General features: G+C 43.9%; 4 protein-coding genes across 4 annotated transcripts; 1 reads left to right on the top strand and 3 right to left on the bottom strand.

Annotated features, from left to right (window-relative positions):
- Positions 1 to 291: 291 nt before the first annotated feature.
- Positions 292 to 5,529, bottom strand: LOC128739326 (uncharacterized). Its single transcript, XM_053834805.1, has one exon. The coding sequence runs from the start codon at positions 5,527 to 5,529 to the stop codon at positions 292 to 294; it is 5,238 nt and encodes a 1,745-aa protein (XP_053690780.1).
- A 495-nt stretch (positions 5,530 to 6,024) lies between these two features.
- LOC128739325 (uncharacterized) lies at positions 6,025 to 6,738 on the bottom strand. Its single transcript, XM_053834804.1, has one exon. It carries the CDS (start codon positions 6,736 to 6,738, stop codon positions 6,025 to 6,027), a length of 714 nt encoding a protein of 237 aa, XP_053690779.1.
- A 307-nt stretch (positions 6,739 to 7,045) lies between these two features.
- LOC128739324 (uncharacterized) lies at positions 7,046 to 7,935 on the top strand. The gene is made up of 5 exons (XM_053834803.1): positions 7,046 to 7,058; positions 7,287 to 7,328; positions 7,409 to 7,436; positions 7,526 to 7,870; positions 7,929 to 7,935. Exons 1-5 carry the CDS (start codon positions 7,046 to 7,048, stop codon positions 7,933 to 7,935), a joined length of 435 nt encoding a protein of 144 aa, XP_053690778.1.
- A 3,073-nt stretch (positions 7,936 to 11,008) lies between these two features.
- On the bottom strand, positions 11,009 to 14,078 carry LOC128742393 (exonuclease 3'-5' domain-containing protein 2). Its single transcript, XM_053838741.1, has 5 exons — positions 13,271 to 14,078; positions 13,058 to 13,207; positions 12,408 to 12,739; positions 11,858 to 12,347; positions 11,009 to 11,793 (listed from the first exon to the last, which is right to left on the bottom strand). The coding sequence occupies exons 1-5, from the start codon at positions 13,939 to 13,941 to the stop codon at positions 11,115 to 11,117; spliced, it is 2,322 nt and encodes a 773-aa protein (XP_053694716.1). The 5' UTR covers positions 13,942 to 14,078; the 3' UTR covers positions 11,009 to 11,114.
- Positions 14,079 to 18,948: the final 4,870 nt, after the last annotated feature.

Genomic DNA, 18,948 nt, shown 5'->3' with positions numbered 1-18,948 from the left:
TCGCAAGACGTTTCGATCAAGAAGCATACGCCGCCGCACAAAGCTGACGATGTACAAAACGCTAATCAGACCGGTAGTCCTCTACGGACTTGAGACGTTAACTTTACTTACGGAAGATGTTGAGAGTAATAAACGCGTGGACTGTATCGTATAATTGTCTTTATTCTTATAAAACCGGAAAGAGCAAAAATATCAGTGTGCATAGAAACGCAATAATGAAATTTATAAGTTTGCGGCGTGTTGCCAGTTTTGTTTGTATGACCCAACATCCTCCCGCCGGCGATAGATATCTTAGTCACATCCTCTGTACCTGTCGCTGTCATCAATGGGAAGAACCGCTAGTTTGACTATGGAACGCTTAAATACTCCGGTTGCAGTTTTTACAGAGACGACGCGTGTGTAGCCATCCTGGCCTGGATGTAGCTCGATAACTCTCCCCATCTTCCATTGGAGTGGTGGGATGTTGTCCTCCTTCATTAGCACTAAATCACCTACACGTACATTGGTATGTTGCTTGTTCCATTTCTGTCGTTGCTGCAGTTGCGAAAGATAGTCTACGGACCGACGCTTCCAAAAATCTGAACGCATTTTCTGGATATGTTGCCATCTTGAAAGTGTGCCAGGTTTGATCGCATCGTATGACGGTTCTGGAATGGCGTTTATAGCACGTCCAGTCAATAAATGAGCGGGTGTGATGATCTTGAAGTCGGTCGGATCAGCTGTTTGTGCAATCAAAGGCCGAGAGTTTAACATGCCCTCAATTTGCACCAAGAGCGTATGCCATTCTTCTTCCGTTAGTTTCGTTTCTCCCGCAGTACGTCTGATAAAGTATTTCGTTGATTTAACTCCGGCCTCCCAGAGGCCCCCTACATGTGGTGAACGTGGTGGTATAAAATGCCAGCGAATTTCCCGTGGCATACGAAAATCTTCAAGTGCATCGATTGTATGCTGCTGTCTTAGTAAAAGGTAAAGCTCGTGCAGCTCGGAACTAGCACCTGCGAAGTTAGTAGCGTTATCGCTAAACATATCTGACGGAAGCCCTCGTCGTCCAACAAATCTGTGTAAAGCCGCTATAAAACACTCGGTTGTGAGGTCGGATACAAGTTCAATATGGATGCATTTGGTAACCATACATATAAAAAGCGCAACATAGCCTTTTGTGTAAACCGGTTTGCGAGGATGTCCCTTACGAATGTAAATTGGACCTGCGAAGTCGACACCAGTGCGCTCAAACGGACACGCTTGCGTAACCCTATACTTCGGCAAGTCACCCATGTAAATATTTGTATCGAATGGCTTTACTTTAAAGCATTGTATGCACTTGCGCAATTGACTTCGAATAACATTCCGACCGTTAAGAATCCAATACCTTTGTCGCAAAATGGAAAGCGTACCACTTGGTCCTACGTGAAGGTTTTCATTATGAATAGCTTCAATCAAAAGTTTCGTGACACGATGTTCAGCTGGTAAAATCGCAGGGCATCTTTGTTCGTAGGCGACGTTAGCATGTTTGATCCTTCCATTAACTCGAAGAATTCCAAAATCATCCAACCAAGGGTTTAAACTTCGCAGTCTTCCAACGTATTGATCACCAGATGGATTTTTCTGACACTTTTCGATTTGACGGATCTCTGAATATAAATGATGTTGCTGGAGTAAACGTATGATCAAATTCAATGACAACCGTAGCTCACTAACCGTTAAATGCTTTGTTTTTACTTCGTCGTTAGTCTGCTTCCTGGCTTTGTTAATGAAGCGAATGACATAAGCCAGTACACGTTGTAATTTTCGAAACGAACTGAACCGCGATAGTACTGGAAGTTCATCGTTCACGGACACAGCTAAAGAAGTGTATTTCAATTCAGGTAGCTCACCAGGTTCCTGCAGTTTCTCTTCCTTGTAGGGATTTTCTTTCAGGTATTCCGGTCCATACCACCATGTTGTGTTTCGAATCATCATTTCTGGATATAGACCTCTAGTTAAGAGATCTGCGGGATTGTTATTTGTTCGTACATATTTATAATCGTAAGTCTGCGTTAGCTCTAGCACCTCCGTAACTCGATTCGCGACGTATGCCTTCATAGCACGAGGATCCTTCTTCAGCCACCATAAAACAATTTGTGAGTCGGTCCAAAGCACCTTTTGACTAAACTCCAATTTCAGAGCCGTTTCAACTTGCTTTACTAGCCTTGCCATCAATCGAAAAGCGCACAGTTCAAGTTTTGGAATTGTTACATTGGATGCCAATCGTGTCTTACTGGTAAGTAAATGAACTGTGACGGTACCATCATTCAGGATGCTGCGTAGATAAACACAGGCGCCATATGCCTCCATTGATGCATCCGAGAACGCATGGAGTTCCAAAGAAATTCTATTAGGAGAAAGAACTAGCCTTGACACTTCTAAATTGATCAATGATGGTAACCCATTCCGAAACTGATGCCAGCTGCGTATCTGTTCTTGTCGTAGCTCTTCGTCCCAAGGTATTTTTAATCTCCATAGTTGGCGCATGATAAATTTAGCAATTATAATTACCGGTGCGAGTAATCCTAACGGATCAAATATCTTTACTATCTCCGAAAGAATATAGCGCTTAGTAACGGGATGCTCGTGGTCAGTGTGGTTAATTTGAAATAAAAACGTATCTTTGCTAGGGTTCCATAGCATACCCAATGTTTTAATTACGTTGTTGGTACCTTGTTGTTTCAATGCCATCTGCTTTTCTCGCAACTCCTCGGGAACGGATTCTATAAATTGAGTAGAGTTCGAACACCATTTATGCAATGTAAAGCCACCCTTTCCCAGCATTTCCTCAAGCTCAGCGCGCATCGTCATTATTTCCTCTAGGGAATCACCACCTGTCAAAACATCGTCGATATAAAAATCTTTAATAACTATCTCTGCAGCAAGTGGATGGTTATGCCCCTCGTCTAATGCTAATTGCAGCAGTGAACGTGTAGCTAGATACGGTGCAGCAGCTGTACCATAAGTTACAGTGGCAAGTTCAAACATTTTCAATTCGTCAGATGGCTCTGGTCGCCAGAAAATTCGCTGAAACTTTGCATGTTCCGGATGAACCTTTACCATTCGATACATCTTTGAAAGATCTCCAGTGAACACAAATACATGGGTACGAAACCGCAACACGATGTCAAACAATGGATCTTGCAGTGTGGGACCCACCATAAGAGTATCGTTCAATGATATGCCAAAGGTAGTTTTTGCTGATGCATCGAAAACGGTGCGTAACTTCGTAGTAGATGACGTGGGCTTAAGAATGGCGTGATGTGGTAAAAAGTATCCCGTTGAAACATCTTCAGATGGATCGATGACTCGACAATGGCCAAGCGTGATGTATTCTTGAATAAATGCACAATAAGCTGTTTTGAGATCAGGATCCTTAGCAAGCTTTTTCTCCAGGTAAGCGAATCTCTGCAGCGCGTGTTGTTTGGAATCACCAAGTTGATTCACCTTTTCACGAAACGGCAACTTAACTACATATCTTCCGTAAGCATCTCTGGTATGAGTTCGATTGTAGAATTCCTCGCACATTGCTTCCTCTGACTGCAGTGTTGTATCAGTAGGTACCTCTTCATATTCCCAAAATTTTTGTATAAGTACATCAAGGTCTGCTTCTTGTGATGCAACATGACACTGCATGACTTTATATGTCCAGCTTGAAGAGTCAACTAACCCTCCGACTACCCATCCAAATGATGTCTCCTGTAGATAAGGCAAATTCTCTGCAAGTTTTACCTTACCTGTCTTCAGTAGTTCGAAAAAGTGTCCGATACCGACTAGCATGTCTACTCGTTGCGGGCGATAAAATTCTGGATCCGCTAGAAAAAGACCAGTAGGCATCGGCCAAGATGACGAGTCAATAAAATTCGCTGGTACAATCCCTGTGATTCGATTCATCACCATACACTCGATGGTACGTGTGGATTTATCACTCCGAGATTGCACTTCCACTTGCACTAACATTGTTACCTTCGTTTCTGTGCCGTCAATTCCTATGATTTTTACATCTACGGGATGTCGCTTTAGTTGTAGTAGAGTGGCTATTTTTTCGGTTACTAAATTCACTTGTGATCCACAATCAAGCAGCACCCGACAAGGTTGTGCTGCTCCGCTGCTGTCAAAAGCATTAACAATTGCAGTACATAGCAAGGCCCGTTGTTGATAGACCGTACATGACGCGTTGATTGCCGACTGCGTAGAGGCATCGTTGTTTGTAGTAGTAAAGCTTTCCGATTGCACTTGAGGCGACGAAGTAAGTTGCTTACGCAATCCTTCTGTAGCTGTGTTTGAAGTAGTATTCAAATGCAATGTTGAGTGGTGCCGCCTTCTACAGTATTTGCATGACATTGTAGACGTGCATCGAGATGTGATGTGTCCTTTTCGTAAGCAATTGTAGCAAACTCCGTTAACTTTTGCTTTCTCGTAGCGTTCGTGACCTGAAAGCTTCAAAAAGTCTTCGCATTGGTGATTGGGATGAGCTTGCCCACAAAACGTACACTTTATTTCGACCGATGCTGCCAATGTTGACATCTTCAATGGAGGAATTTTGGCAGTTGTGCCAGAACCAAATGTTTTCTTTTGCTTTGACGAAACCAACGTTGGGCATACCCGCTCTAACACTTGGCAACGGGTAGTCAAAAACGAAATCGTATCAGCATAAGTAGGAATATCACCGTGATTAATACTGCTTTCCCAAAGCTTGCGAGTATCTATGTCCAACCGAGACGCAAGGATGTCGACGACCAGAATATCAGACAGACCAATCAGCTCATAGTTGAGAAATTTAAGCGCTTCGACATGACGCTTGCATTCATCCACTAAATTCCGCAGCTGTTTTGCATTCTCGCTGTCCATCGGCTTTAGATTTAATAGACCACTGACGTGAATATCAACAATTTTCCTCCTGTCCTCATACCGCTGTGTAAGAAAGTCCCAGGCTGCTGCAAAATTGTTGTCGTTTATTGTTTGTTGGTTGATTACTCCTGTAGCCTCTCCTATTAAACACTTGTCCAAGTGGTAGAGTTTCGTTGCATCGGATTCGCCGGGGTATTTGCTCATCACGTCCGTGAAAATGGCCTTAAATTTGAACCAATTCTCCGGTTTTCCGTCGAATACAGGTAATGGTGTGTGAAGAAATGACGTCTGTCGTGGCTGTGGAGCAGCTGCCAGTATGTTAACATTCGGAGCTGCGTCTAACGGATTTGCTTCCTGCTTTATTCGCTCAAGTAACCTGCACACACACGATCTCACATCATTGTACAACTCTTCGAATTCGATGTATTTCCCTTCCTGTTCGTCGGCATTTCCCGGCACCAGCGCGTACATTTTATTCTGGAACGTGTTGAATTCTTCGTATGCGGCGTCAATTGTTTTCATATAAGTGCGTAGTAGAAATTCATCTGCTGCTATTCCTTCCTGTACGTTTCGTTGTATTGCATTTTTAATGCGCGTAAGTTTTCCTTTCACTGTGCCTCGTTGATGCACTAGAACCTGAAGCTCGTCCGCCATCTTCTTTCGCCGGCTCAACTTCACTCCTTCTCGCGGGTGTCGATAACATGTAGACTGCTAAACGATCGTACTTTCCGAAATTTCTTCTTCCGAGATTAAAAACATTGATTATCCGGCGATACGGGACCAAAATGTTGAGAGTAATAAACGCGTGGACTGTATCGTATAATTGTCTTTATTCTTATAAAACCGGAAAGAGCAAAAATATCAGTGTGCGTAGAAACGCAATAATGAAATTTATCTTGGACTAGAGGTTGCAGTGGAATAAAAAAGGCTAATTTACAAAAACGAACAAGTTTATTAAAAAAGGTGTTATCTCCACGAGATCACTTTTACTTATATCTAATATTACCATTCGTGATGAAACACGATGCTATATGCTGCTACTTCACTCAGCTAGTACTTCTCGCACAGGGTGCTTCATAAATAAGATGTATATAGGGAGCAAGGTCGTTGTTACTCCAACACTCCTCCTCAACGAACATCGCTACTATACTATGACAATCCAAGCATCCGTGCGAATCTATCAGTTTTCACTGAACCTAACGGTTTGGTAAGTATATCAGCTACCATGTCGTCGGTAGGACAATATTGTAGTACCATGGTTCCATCCTCGTGTAGTTGCTTCACAAAATGCTCTTTCACCTCAATGTGCTTGGAGCGACGACTCTTCCGCTCCGAAGTGACGAAATGGATACAACTCTGATTGTCCTCCATGAGTTTTACCGGACCGTTGATCTTCTCCCCCATGTCCTCAAGCAAACGACGAAGCCAGATCAGCTCTTGACCAGCTTCACTTAGTGCTACGTACTCGGATTCCATCGAAGACAGTGTGACGGAAGTTTGCCTTCGACTAACCCACGATACTGCAGCTCCAGCATAGTAGAAAACAAAACCAGTCGTCGATCTTCTTGTACCAATATCACCGGCCCAATCAGCATCGGAATAACCAATTAGATTTCCTCCTATGTCACCATATACCAGTTTCGACACTTTCGTTGCTTTCAAATAGCGGACAACGCGCTTTGCCGCTACCCAATCTGCTTCCGTCGGCGAACTTACTTTCCGACCTAATATTGCTACACTAGCTGCTACATCTGGCCTGGCACACACAGAAATGTACAGCAATGCTCCCACGAGACTACGATAATCTGTGGAATCGGCAAGCTTCGGGCTTTTATCCTCTGAACTCGTAAAACCCACTTCCATTGGCGTCTTTGCTCGCTTTGCATCACGTAGACCGAACCTCTCCGCTACGCGATCGATGTATGCTTCAACTGAAATACTATATATGCCATTTTCATTTCGAATTTCTAGCCCTAGAAAGTATTTGGGCTCTCCAAGATTCGTAATCTGGAAATACTGTTTCAGTGCATTATATACCGTATCAATTACAGTTTCAGATTCACAGCCAATCATTATATCATCCACATATACGAGAAAATATACACGCTGCCCATTAATAATTTTCGTATATAAGCACGAGTCGGCAACACTTGCCTTAAACCCCATCTCCATGAGAACGCTATGTAAGCGTTGGTTCCAACATCGAGCGGACTGTTTGAGTCCGTAAATGCTCTTTTTCAAACGACATACCATATTCTCTTTGCCCTTTACTTTGTACCCAGGTGGTTGTTTCATGAAAATTTCTTCATTCAACTCACCGTACAAGTAGGCCGTTTTCACGTCAAAGTGTTTCAATGCCATTTTCTTTTTGCTTGCCGTTGCTAATAACACCCGAAGTGTTGTTTGGCTAGTTACTGGTGCGAAAACTTCATCGAAATCCACTCCAAATTTCTGTGAGTATCCTTGAGCCACTAAACGAGCCTTATATTTAACAATCTCACCGGCTGCATTTTTCTTCAATTTATACACCCAGCGACAACCAACTGCCTTTCGGCCAACCGGTAAGTTAACGAGCTCCCACGTTTCATTTTCTGCGTGCGATTCCAGCTCATCCAACATTGCTGCTTTCCAATTTTTATTGTCTTTACAGGCTGCTGCTTGCTGAAAAGTTTTCGGTTCAACATCATCAGCACTCAAAGAACCAGCAGCATACGATTCCTCGATGTATCTGCGTGGTGCTACTCCTTTTGTCGACCGTTTCGACCGCCGTGCTATTTCATCCAAAGGAAAGCCACGAAACGAATCGTTTCCTTCAGAAGCACTATCGTAAGATGATCCAATCTGTTCCTGGATTGCACCATCAGGCTCTTCGTCTGCATCAGCGGAATCCAAATCACTCCCATAATCGACCAGGCGTTCATTATCCGATGGCATTGCAAGAGGCACTTGAAATACTCCTCCTGTCTCCAGATCCCGATTTGGAAAAACTCCTCCGGTATCACACATTTCATCGAAAACTGCATCTCTGCTCACCGTTATCATATCCGTTTCAGGGTTTAAGAAACGATATGCCTTTCGACCATCAGCGTACCCAACAAACACCAACTTATCAGCTTTGTAATCCAGTTTTCGCCGTTTCTCTTTGGGTATATGTACGTACGCTTTGGAACCAAAAATCCTCAGATGGCCATACGATGGCTTTTTACCATGCCAGAGCTCAAACGGTGTGTTTGTAACGGTAGACGACGGCAAACGATTCTGCAAATAATTTGCTGTGCATATCGCTTCGCCCCAGTACTTCTTCTCCAACCTTGCTTCCGAAAGCATACACCGCAGCATCTCCACAAGATAGCGATTTTTCCGCTCAGCAACGCCGTTTTGCTGTGGCGAATACGGTGCTGTCTGTTGGTGTACTATACCACTTTCAGCGAAATACTTTTGCAAAGAGTTACTCAAAAACTCACCACCACCGTCAGAACGAAATTTCTTAGGAAAGTTCCCGAACTGGTTCTTCACCAGAGCGCAATATTCTCGAATTCGAGCCTCCGCATCCGATTTTTGTTTCAACAAGTAAACCATCGTGTATCGACTAAAATCGTCTACCAAAACTATGTAGAAACGATTACCACTTGGTGTTACTTCTTCCATCGGACCGCCCAAATCAGCATGCACAAGATCTCCTACGGAATCAGATTTGCTGTCAGACACCTTCGGAAAGGAATCTCGACTCATCTTTCCTTCACTGCATGGACCACATACCGACCGGACGTCACATGGATTTACTTTCAACCCGTATCCCAGGTTATCACGAACTATTTTGTCAACTGCTTGCAGATCCCGATGCCCAAAACGCCGATGCCATAAATGCTTGCACATACCATGTCTTGGATTCGCCAGAAGTGCTTTCTCCGAAACGTGATTCAAGTGGTATAAGCCTCCCTTTCGCTGTCCAACCACTAACGATTCTTCTCCTTTCAGGATGTGACATTTATTTTGTTCAAACAAGACCTGAAATCCCAAATCAGTGATTCTACTCACCGACAGCAAGTTAGCAGCAAGCGACGGAACGTGCAAAACATTATCGAGTTTAACGTTTATTTTTGCACCAGTTCCGTTGGACGAGACTATGTTACTCGAGCCGGTTCCAGACGATTGGATAGATTTCCCATCTGCCAAACAAACAACAGTCGCTTTGGACGTATCAACGACACCATGCAACAATGACGCATCACTCGTCATATGAGCAGTTGCACCTGAATCTAGGTACCAAAAATCAGACCGTTCAACACTGCTTGCAGCCAAGCACACTTCAAAACCGGAACTAGAATCAACGGCAACATTCGCCTTCTGATTGTCAGGCTTCTTCTGTTCACGCTTATCCTGGGCAAATTTCCGGCAATCCCGCCGAAAATGCCCCTCCTTTTTGCAGTAATGGCACACCACATTTTTCTTCGCACTACGGTTGCCTAGACTGTTCGGTTTAACCGTATTCATTACCAGTGCCTTTTCACCACTATGACACTCACTTTCGACACGACGTCGACCCTCATCGAGCAGCTTACCCTTCACAAAGTCTACAGTTAGGTCTGCATCTGGTCGACTTTCCAGCGCTACGATCAACCCATCGTAGGATTTTGGAAGGCTACACAACATTAATGCCACGAACCAGTTGTCCTTCACTTCCTCACCTAACGCTGTTAATCGAAGCCGCAACGCAGCCATATCCTTCAAGTGATCCGCCATGCTACCATTTTCGGGCATCCGGATGGTAATCAACAGTTTCACTACGTGGATTATACTGGACAGAGATGCGCGCTCGTGATAATCTTTCAGCGCGTCCCACATCTCCTTAGCCGTCTGCTTCGTCATAACATGAATGAGCTGCGTGTCCTCCAAAGCCAATCCGATCAACGCTTGAACTTTCTCATCATTTGAGACCCAGGTTGCATCAGCATTCTCAGGCTTCGGATCCATGACAACTTTCAGCAGCTTTTCCCTTGTTAGAAGCAAACGCATTTTAAATTTCCACACTGCGTAGTTTCCGTCGCTCAGTTTTTCAATCGTGGCTTTTGTCTCCGCCATCTTGTTTTTCACAAGCACTCGTTTCTTCCGATGCGACACAAACGATAAACTACGCCACCAAAATCCACTATCGCGATTAATTGTCTAAAAAATAAAACACTCAAGCCTTTTTCAAGCAAAACTGGGCCCATAACCTCTTGGACTAGAGGTTGCAGTGGAATAAAAAAGGCTAATTTACAAAAACGAACAAGTTTATTAAAAAAGGTGTTATCTCCACGAGATCACTTTTACTTATATCTAATATTACCATTCGTGATGAAACACGATGCTATATGCTGCTACTTCACTCAGCTAGTACTTCTCGCACAGGGTGCTTCATAAATAAGATGTATATAGGGAGCAAGGTCGTTGTTACTCCAACAATTTATAAGTTTGCGGCGTGTTGCCAGTTTTGTTTGTATGACCCAACAGAAGACATACGTGCACTTGCCGTTTTCGAACGAAAGATGTTGCGGACTATTTTTGGCGGAGTACAGACGAAAAGCGGAGAGTGGCGGAGACGTATGAATCACGAGCTACAGGCACTGCTTGGAGAGATTGCTATCGTACACCTGGCGAAAGTTGGGAGACTACGATGGGCCGACCACGTTGCAAGGATGCCGGACGACTGTGTAGTGAAATCCGTTCTCTTCATGAACCCCACCGGCACCAGGAGTAGAGGGGCTCAACGTGCTAGATGGCTCGACCAGGTTGAAGCCGACTTGCGTGTGTCGAGACGCGCAACGAATTGGCGACGAGTAGCCCAGGACCGAGTACAATGGAGAGGAATTCTTGATACGGCAAGAGCCACCCCGGCTTTCGGCTGAACAAGTAAGTAAGTTGTGTTCTAATATCTCATAGCTTGCTGTTTTATATTATACACTACAGTGTTCATACCTAAGGCTGGCAAAAAAAGACAAAACGTTGCATAGGACCGATAAGTCTGACTTCAACGCTTTTTGAGCTGATGGAGAGAAACTGTTTTTTTCGGCTTCTAATTTGGCTAACAGACAGACAGTGCAGCTGAGTGTTTCAATCAAAGGGTAAAACTTTATTAGCAACAACTCCGTCATACAAGAACAATTTTTGTTTGTTTGCGAATATGGTTTATAGGATTGAATGTTAAATGCAAAGTCACTACATGCTAGCGTGGTAAAATTGTCAGCTCAACAGCTACACTACTTCCATTGCGACGGCACCGTCCCGTTAACGCTCGGTTCGTTGGCTTCCGCGTCCCAATCGTCGGTCGAATTGAGCAGCGTCATCGACGGTTGCGACAGCGTCGAATCGGAATCGTCCGAATCGTAGCTGGACTCGATCGAGGCAAAATCATTCACGGTCGCTTCCTGTTCGCTCTCGTCCGGTTCGACCGTGTTGAGCGTTGCCGGCGAAGACGATTGGGCCACGGTACGGAACGGATCACTGTCGCCGTTTCCCAGGCTCGTACCGCTGGAACCACCGGGGGTGGCCGAATCGTACGCCGTAGTGCCGAGCTTCGTTTCGTCACGATTGGAGAAAAACTCCGTTCTGTTGATGTTTGAATATGTCACCGCCTGCTCGGATCCGTTGGCTGTCGATGACGCTTCTTCATCGGCGTAGGTTGGAAAATCTCGGGCAGTGCTGTCATCATCGTTGTCAGTCGGCATGATCTCTTTTTGCAGCGAATCGTTGTTGGATAGGGACTCGGTTCCCAAGCTAAAAGTTTTGCTGTTGCTGCTACTGCTATTGCTGCTGAATGTGAGGCTAACACTGTTGCTGTTACTATTCGAAGGGGAACCGTTTGAAATCGGTCGTCTAACGCCGGCCACCAAAAGGTCTTCCTCGTTCACTCGACCTTCGTCTGCTCGAATTTCCAATCTGTGCCGAAAAAAAATCGTTAGTCAGTTAAATCCTTCATTTAATTAGAATTTTAGAAAGTTACCTTTCCAAATTGTGCTCTACGGACCACAAATCCGGCATGTAACGGGGCTTCATGACGCGCAGAAAGTGTTCCCTCCACATTTTTTCCAGCTCGCTCAATCCACCGGGCTGTTGCTTGAAGTACTCAGCCACTTTTGCTCCGTGAGCGCAGTAGTCCTCGTTGGCAATGGACACACTAACGTTGGCGTAGTGTTCCAGCATTTCCTTGCTAATTTCAGTTCCTTTCGGAACCAACTTTTTCACCTTTCGTTCCAGACCCTTTCGGCGTTCTTCTGGAATTTTGTCGGAAAAATAGAGCAGAGCTCGGGCGGCCTTCCGCAGGTCTGACATGTTTTCTACTCGTATTTCTTTAGGGTTTTCCCGCGTCGAGTACGGTGCGGTGCACTGGGAAGCGAGCTTGAGCCGCATGTTGTCATCCGACATAGAGCTTTTCCGGTGGCACGGAGCGCACAGCAGCAGGACGTCGTGTGAGATATGTTCCTTCATTACCACTGAAAATAACTTCTTTTAAGTAGGTAGTCCTAAGAAACAAGTTTGTCATCAAAACTTACGTGGAAAATGCTTCCGATAATCCCGTGGGACGACGTTCTTGCGAATGTAGGAATCTTTGGCTCCGCAAACGACGCATCTGTTCTCCTTCGCAGTCTGATAATAGCGGCCTACATCGCCTACAGCTCGTCCCTTAGGCTCGAATTTCAACCGGATCGTGTAGTTGGGCTGATCGCTAACGATTTCCGCTAGTTCCTTGCTAACGTACCATTCCGCCTTCTTGCGGTCACACGTGCACAGCAAGTCACCGTCCGGTGCTTGCATCAAACAGTTATCGTACAGCGGTTTGGCACGGGTCGCCATCGAACGCTTGATGATAGTGTTGATATTTGCACTATAAAAATTTCAATACAACAATATGAAAAGAGTAGTTATAAACCGGACTTTCAGTCCAGACAGCAGATTTTAAAACCGAGCAGACCGCAATTTCGGGAAAATATATATTATCGATTTTGTAGCATACATCAAATTTCATATTATCTACCTTATTAATTCTAAATACTGTCTAATTTGTAAAAAAGCGTTCTTAAACTAAATCATTTTTGTGCCAATCGTCACTCTTTCGATTGCTCGTTTGAGCAGTCATTTGTACTAAAACAAGTTGATAAAAAATATTGCAGGTACGACCGTTCATTTCATTCCTCAAACTTACCTGTTCGATCCAGCGAGCAGCTTCTTATTCTTCCCTTTCTCGGTGGCCGGACGTTTGCTAAATCGCTCATCGTGATATCGTTGTTCTAGGAAACACTGCACTTCGGCTGCAATCTGCTGATACCAGACCTTGCGGGACTTCAAAAAACCACTAACAAAAGCAAAAACAAAACAATCATTATAATTTCTCCAACTCTCTAACCACCCAGCTCACCGTGGAACCAGCTGCTTGGCGATCCGCTCGAACAGTGCCACCGCCACGTGAACGTCGTTCGCGGCGTACGCCCGCTGCCGCTCGGAAAGCAGCGGCCTCTCCCAGTTCGATGCCCGCACGCGCCAATGTTTATCCAGCGTTACGCCCAGCACGCTCTGTGCCAGCCGGCCCAGCCCGTACGGTCCCGGAATGCCAGCCTTCTCGGCCAGGTGCCGCAAATCGAGTACACCGGCCACCTTTAGGTTGTAGTCGAGCCGCAACAATTTGGCATCGTCCACCGGGCCGACACCCACCTTCAGTATGGTGGGATCGCTCAGCAGTTCGCCCAGCTCGGCCGGTATACGTTTGAACTCGAAGAGGCGGAACAGCGCGCAAAATCCACGGTGCGACGCCAGCTGGAGCAGCGCTACCGGACGCCGTTTGCCCTGTTCGCTGACCCACTCGCAGTCTAGCCCCAGTAGTGCGTACTCCTGGCAGTGGCTTCGCAGCGTTCCGAGAGCCTTTAGACACTCTTCGGTGGTATTTACGACTTCCACTGTCTGATTGTAGAACGGATCGGTGAACCTACGGAACAGGCGTTTCCTGTTGTAAATGACGCATAATGCGCCGACACCCACCGCCGCGATGAGCGCTGTCGAAGCGATTGTTTTTTCACGATCGGTAAAAGGCATTGTACCGTTATCAAAAAACCCTTATGAAATGCTTATTCTGCTTCAAAGTAGTCCCGCACACACAACACAATTTAAAAAAAACACACGAAAAACTCACGATAATATTATTATTATAACTTCACAGCTTTTAAAAGATTTTTATCCGATTTATTCGATTTATTTCGCAGATTAAGCTTACAGCATGCGATGTAAACAACAAAAACGAGGAAAGGACAGTGATCCATCAATTGACAGTTGTATAGATATTTATATATTCTTGATAGAACTAACGTAAGGGCTAAACCGGTGAAACAAACATTTGAAAATAAATCGAGGAGGAAAAGGTAAATATTTTTATAGGTAAAAAAATATATAAGGACTACTGTGTTACCTCCTCCCCTGTGTTACCTACGAACTGAGAGAGATTCGCGGATAGGAAAAAAATGCGCTTCCCATTCATCGTATGTTTCATAGAGTATTTTTGCAAAAGCTGATGTACCCATAGACACACTAGCACCAAAAAATGTCATTGCAAGACACGCACTTATCACTTCCAATGTACAGCTCACGCACGCGCTTGAACAGTTAGCCCGAAAATGAACAACGGCCAAAGCATGAGAAAAACAAAACCGTCTTCGCGACTCTCTCTCAGATAACGAACCCCTATTTCCGAAATTCTAAAATCTCTCATGCTTTTATTTTTGGAGTAAACATGTAATTTCTTATGTTATATCGTTGATATTTGTATGCTCTATTCGAATTTATGATCAATTAAACGAAAAACCACAAAGTTAGTGAGTTACTAGACTCTCTCTCGTATATAACATATATTCGTTATGAGTCAGGTAACACAGTAGGGTATCGTATATGGTTTGGCCAGAGCGTTACCGGCCTATGTTATGTGAAAAACGTTAAGTTTTATTTGAATTAAGTTGATGATTTTACATTTTATTTATGTTTAATATACGAGAAATATTTGAAACATGGTTCAGCAATATAAAAGATATTTAATTGAATTAACACACATCGCTCGCGAACACGTCTGACTCTCGTGGTGGATCTCGGCTCACTGACTACTTCGGCTTATTCCTCCGTATCAGGTTCTCTTGTTCTTACAACCCGGTCATCCTGCAAAGGTTCTGGTCCCCAGACCCGATATGGCTTCATATGACTCGCTGCCGTCGAGGTCTTCTTCGGTCCTTTTCCGCTGATCTTTTCCACGTCGTATCGATTATTGGACTTTACATTCGTTATTTTGTACGGCCCGAGATATTCGGCCGCGTATTTCCTGCCTGAACCAAACTGCGTTCGCTTTATTGCGATCACATCACCGGACTGATAAGCAGGTGCCTCTCGTGCTCGCAGATTGTACGCTCGTTGCTGATCATGCTGTGCTCTCTCAATCGCTGCTCTGGCCTTGGCTCTAATGACGCTTCTTTGTTCATCGTACTGCGCCAATCTAATTTCTTCTAGCAATTCACACAAACGTATATCATTCTCATGACGCATCTGTACACCAAACATAGCTTCAAACGGAGACACTGTCGTACTTTGATGAGCACTCGTATTAATCCATCGCTGTATATTACCAACGTGTTTGTACCACTTCGTCGCATCGTTTACGCTGAGTTTTATGAGCATCACCAGAATCACCTGATTTACTTGCTCTACCAGTCCGTTTTCGCGGGGCACTCCAGTGGTGATTTCTATGTGCTCGATGTTCTGACTCTCGCAATAATCTTTAAAGTCCTTCGAAGTGTACGCTGCTCCCTTATCGCTGACGATTCTTCGTGGATTCCCGAACAATTCACTCTGATTCGTTAATCTCTGAATAACTTCATGGGCATTTGTCGTTTTGGTAGGATATATCCAGGTATATTTCGTAAAAGCGTCGACAACTACAAACAGATATTTGTACATTTTCTCGGTTACATCCATCGGACCTAGATGATCCACGTGGTACGTATCGAATGGCACATCACCCTTTGGAATGGGAGTTAACATTCCATCCACTTTTCCTCGCTTTCGGCTCGCCAAAATACACTTAACGCAACACTCAATCTGCCTCTTCGTTTTCTCGATAAGATTCGGAATATAGTAGTCACGTTTTATCACTTCTTCAAGCTTTCGAGCACCAAAATGTCCAGTTTCGTGCGCTTTTCTAATAATGTCGCTTTGCAATTCTGTTGGCACTACGATTACCTCTCGTCCGTTTATCAGTTTCATCAACAAGTCGTCACTCACAAAATAGTCTTCGAATGGTTGAGTCTTTAGTAGCTCGATTATCAGTTTTAACTTTTCATCTCGTTTTTGAGCACTTCTAATCATCTCAACTAACGGATCACTTGATGTGAGCATCACTGGCGCTCGGCTCAGTGCGTCCACGTGTTTCATCCTCGTCCCGCTCGATGTTGCACAGTGTAGGTAAATTCCTCTAAAAGCAAGGCCCACCTTACCACACGTGCTACTAACTTCTTTCCCTTCAACGTATGTTGAAACGCCGCACAATCCGTCACAATCTTGAACGGAATTCCTAGGAGATAAACACGGAATCTTCACAGCCTTTACCACTGCCAATACTTCCAAATGGTACGCACTGTAATTTTTCGCTGCGTTTGATGTTTGCTGACTCATATAGTACATTGGATGCCAATTGCCATCATCACTCTTCTGTAACAGCACGGCACCGTACCCTTCTTTGGAGGCATCGGTATGCAACTCCGTCTCGGCTTTAAGATCATATATCTTCAACACGGGATCAGACACTAAACACTGTTTCAACGAATCGAAGCTCTGCCGCTGAGAATCCCCGAACTCATATTGTTCATCTTTCTTCAGCAGAGATGTCAGTGGCTTCGCAATCATCGCGTACCCCGGAATAAACTTACGGAAGTAGCTCGTGAGTCCTAAAAAACGTTGAAGCTCTTTCACATTAGAAGGTTCACGGTAATGTTGAACCGCTCGGATTTTGGCAGGGGAAATACGATAGCTTCCATTACCAATCACGTATCCCAAATAATTCACTTCGTTTTTCAAGAATTGGAATTTCTCCCAAATGAATTGGATTCCATTTTCGGCAGCCACTTTTAACACTTCTTCCAGCAACTGTACGTTTTCTTCTTCGGTTTCGGTTGCAACAATCGCATCGTTCACGCCCAAGCAACAATGTGAGTTTTATTGTACTCTTATGGTGGTCTTCAAGACCAACTTTGGTCTTAAATGCCATCATAAGAGTGTAATAAAACCTAAATTGTTACTTGGGCGTATATCATCAAACGACCACTTCGAATCAATTCACGGAAAACGTCGGCCACAAACCGACCAAAACTTGCCGGACTATTGCAAAATCCGAAAGGAGTCTTCAACAATTCGTATTGTCCCGCATGAGTTACGAAACTAGTGTACTTTTGACTCGAGGCTTCGACTGGCACATGAAAAAATGGGTTCTTCAGGTCGAGTGTGGTAAACACTTTCGCATTTTTGAGCTTGTCCACTTGATCTTCTATGTTTCTCATCGGAAAACAATCTTTCACGACCTTCTGATTAAGCTGACGATAATCCACACACACTCTCATGGAACCGTTCTTTTTAGCAGCAAGCGTCACCGGACTTGCGTATTCGCCGACACTTCCCAAGTAACCACAAGCATTAACGCATAACCCCATATTGGCTGTAGCTCGGCATCGCTAATACCAGACAGCGGTATATCAGCAATTCGCATGGTTAAAACTTTTGTATAAACATTGCTAATGCGTTTAAGCATTATCGTAAATTAGCATTATTAAAAACACTATTTGCGTATATAATGTTACAATACGTTGCTTACAAGCTTTAGGACAAATCTTTAAACCGTACCGTAAATGTTAATAAAATGCTTATACCTGACTTCGTTTTTGCTTATTTACGGCCACTACTCATGCTCTGTTTCACCTAACTGCTGCTGTCTTTTTTCAACCAATTGAATTCTAAAATCAACTACGAACGACGATTTAAGTACGACTAATTAAAACCCACTCATCTATAACAGCTGTGGTTAAGATATCAAAGGCGCCAGCAAATGAACCATGCAGGGATACACGCACCCATCAGGTTCAAGTCTCATTAAAGGTAACATTTGAAATGCAAAAAAAATCCATTCGTCGTAAATAATGAAGTAGCGCATAGCTTGAGAAGCTGCTAGAACCAGCGGACTTAAAAAATAAATATGAAATATATTTATTTTTGTCTTTTGACACGCCGGCCGAATTGATGTTTTTATATTTTTTTCGCAAACAAGCTAAAAATAACGAATGTCGATAATGCAGGCGAAGCAATGTTTAATTCATGCCGTAATGGTGCTTTAGCAATTGCTATTATAATGCAGCTTTAATTTGACAATAGTGGGGCCCTTTTCCACTTTATTACTGCATTTATTGTACATGTAAGAAAATAATACATTATATGATATGCTTTGTAGCGCACTATAAAGCATTACAATGGAATTGATATAAAGCTTCGTGGTTACTTGGGTTTCCTTTATTATACCAGCCTTCAGCCACTCATCAACAGTTTGCTCTAGAATCTGCTTTTCTTTCGGTGCAAACCGTCGCGGATTTATGTGCACTGGTACGTCGTCACTCAGAATGATTTTTGTTTCTACTCGGCTTTTAACACCACCCAGGTAACCAATAAGCATTTCCAATGCAATTTAAAAGCAAGCCAATAAGCATTTAAGTTGCCTTAAATGCTGCTTAAATGCAATTTTGGCAAAATATGCGGCTACTTTACTGCTAGCCCTCTTATAGTGGTGACAATGCTTATTTGCAGCTAGTTACCAACAAGAAGAATTTAAATAGAATTGTGGATGCCAATTTACAACAGTTATGCAGTCAAAAAGCTGATAAACAACAACCTGCAGTATAAAATGCCAGGGATGCTAATAAACGACAGATTTACTGCTTATTTTAATGCTTATTGGTTACCTGGGCACTTTTAGGCACGTAGCTTTCAATCATCCTTCTGATGGTGTTAGCGTATCGCGGCGGAACA

This window comes from Sabethes cyaneus, chromosome 3 (genome assembly GCF_943734655.1).
Source record: "Sabethes cyaneus chromosome 3, idSabCyanKW18_F2, whole genome shotgun sequence".
Taxonomy (NCBI): domain Eukaryota; kingdom Metazoa; phylum Arthropoda; class Insecta; order Diptera; family Culicidae; genus Sabethes; species Sabethes cyaneus.
Note: the sequence above shows the minus strand (reverse complement) of the source record. Positions and strands in the feature narration are given on the sequence as shown.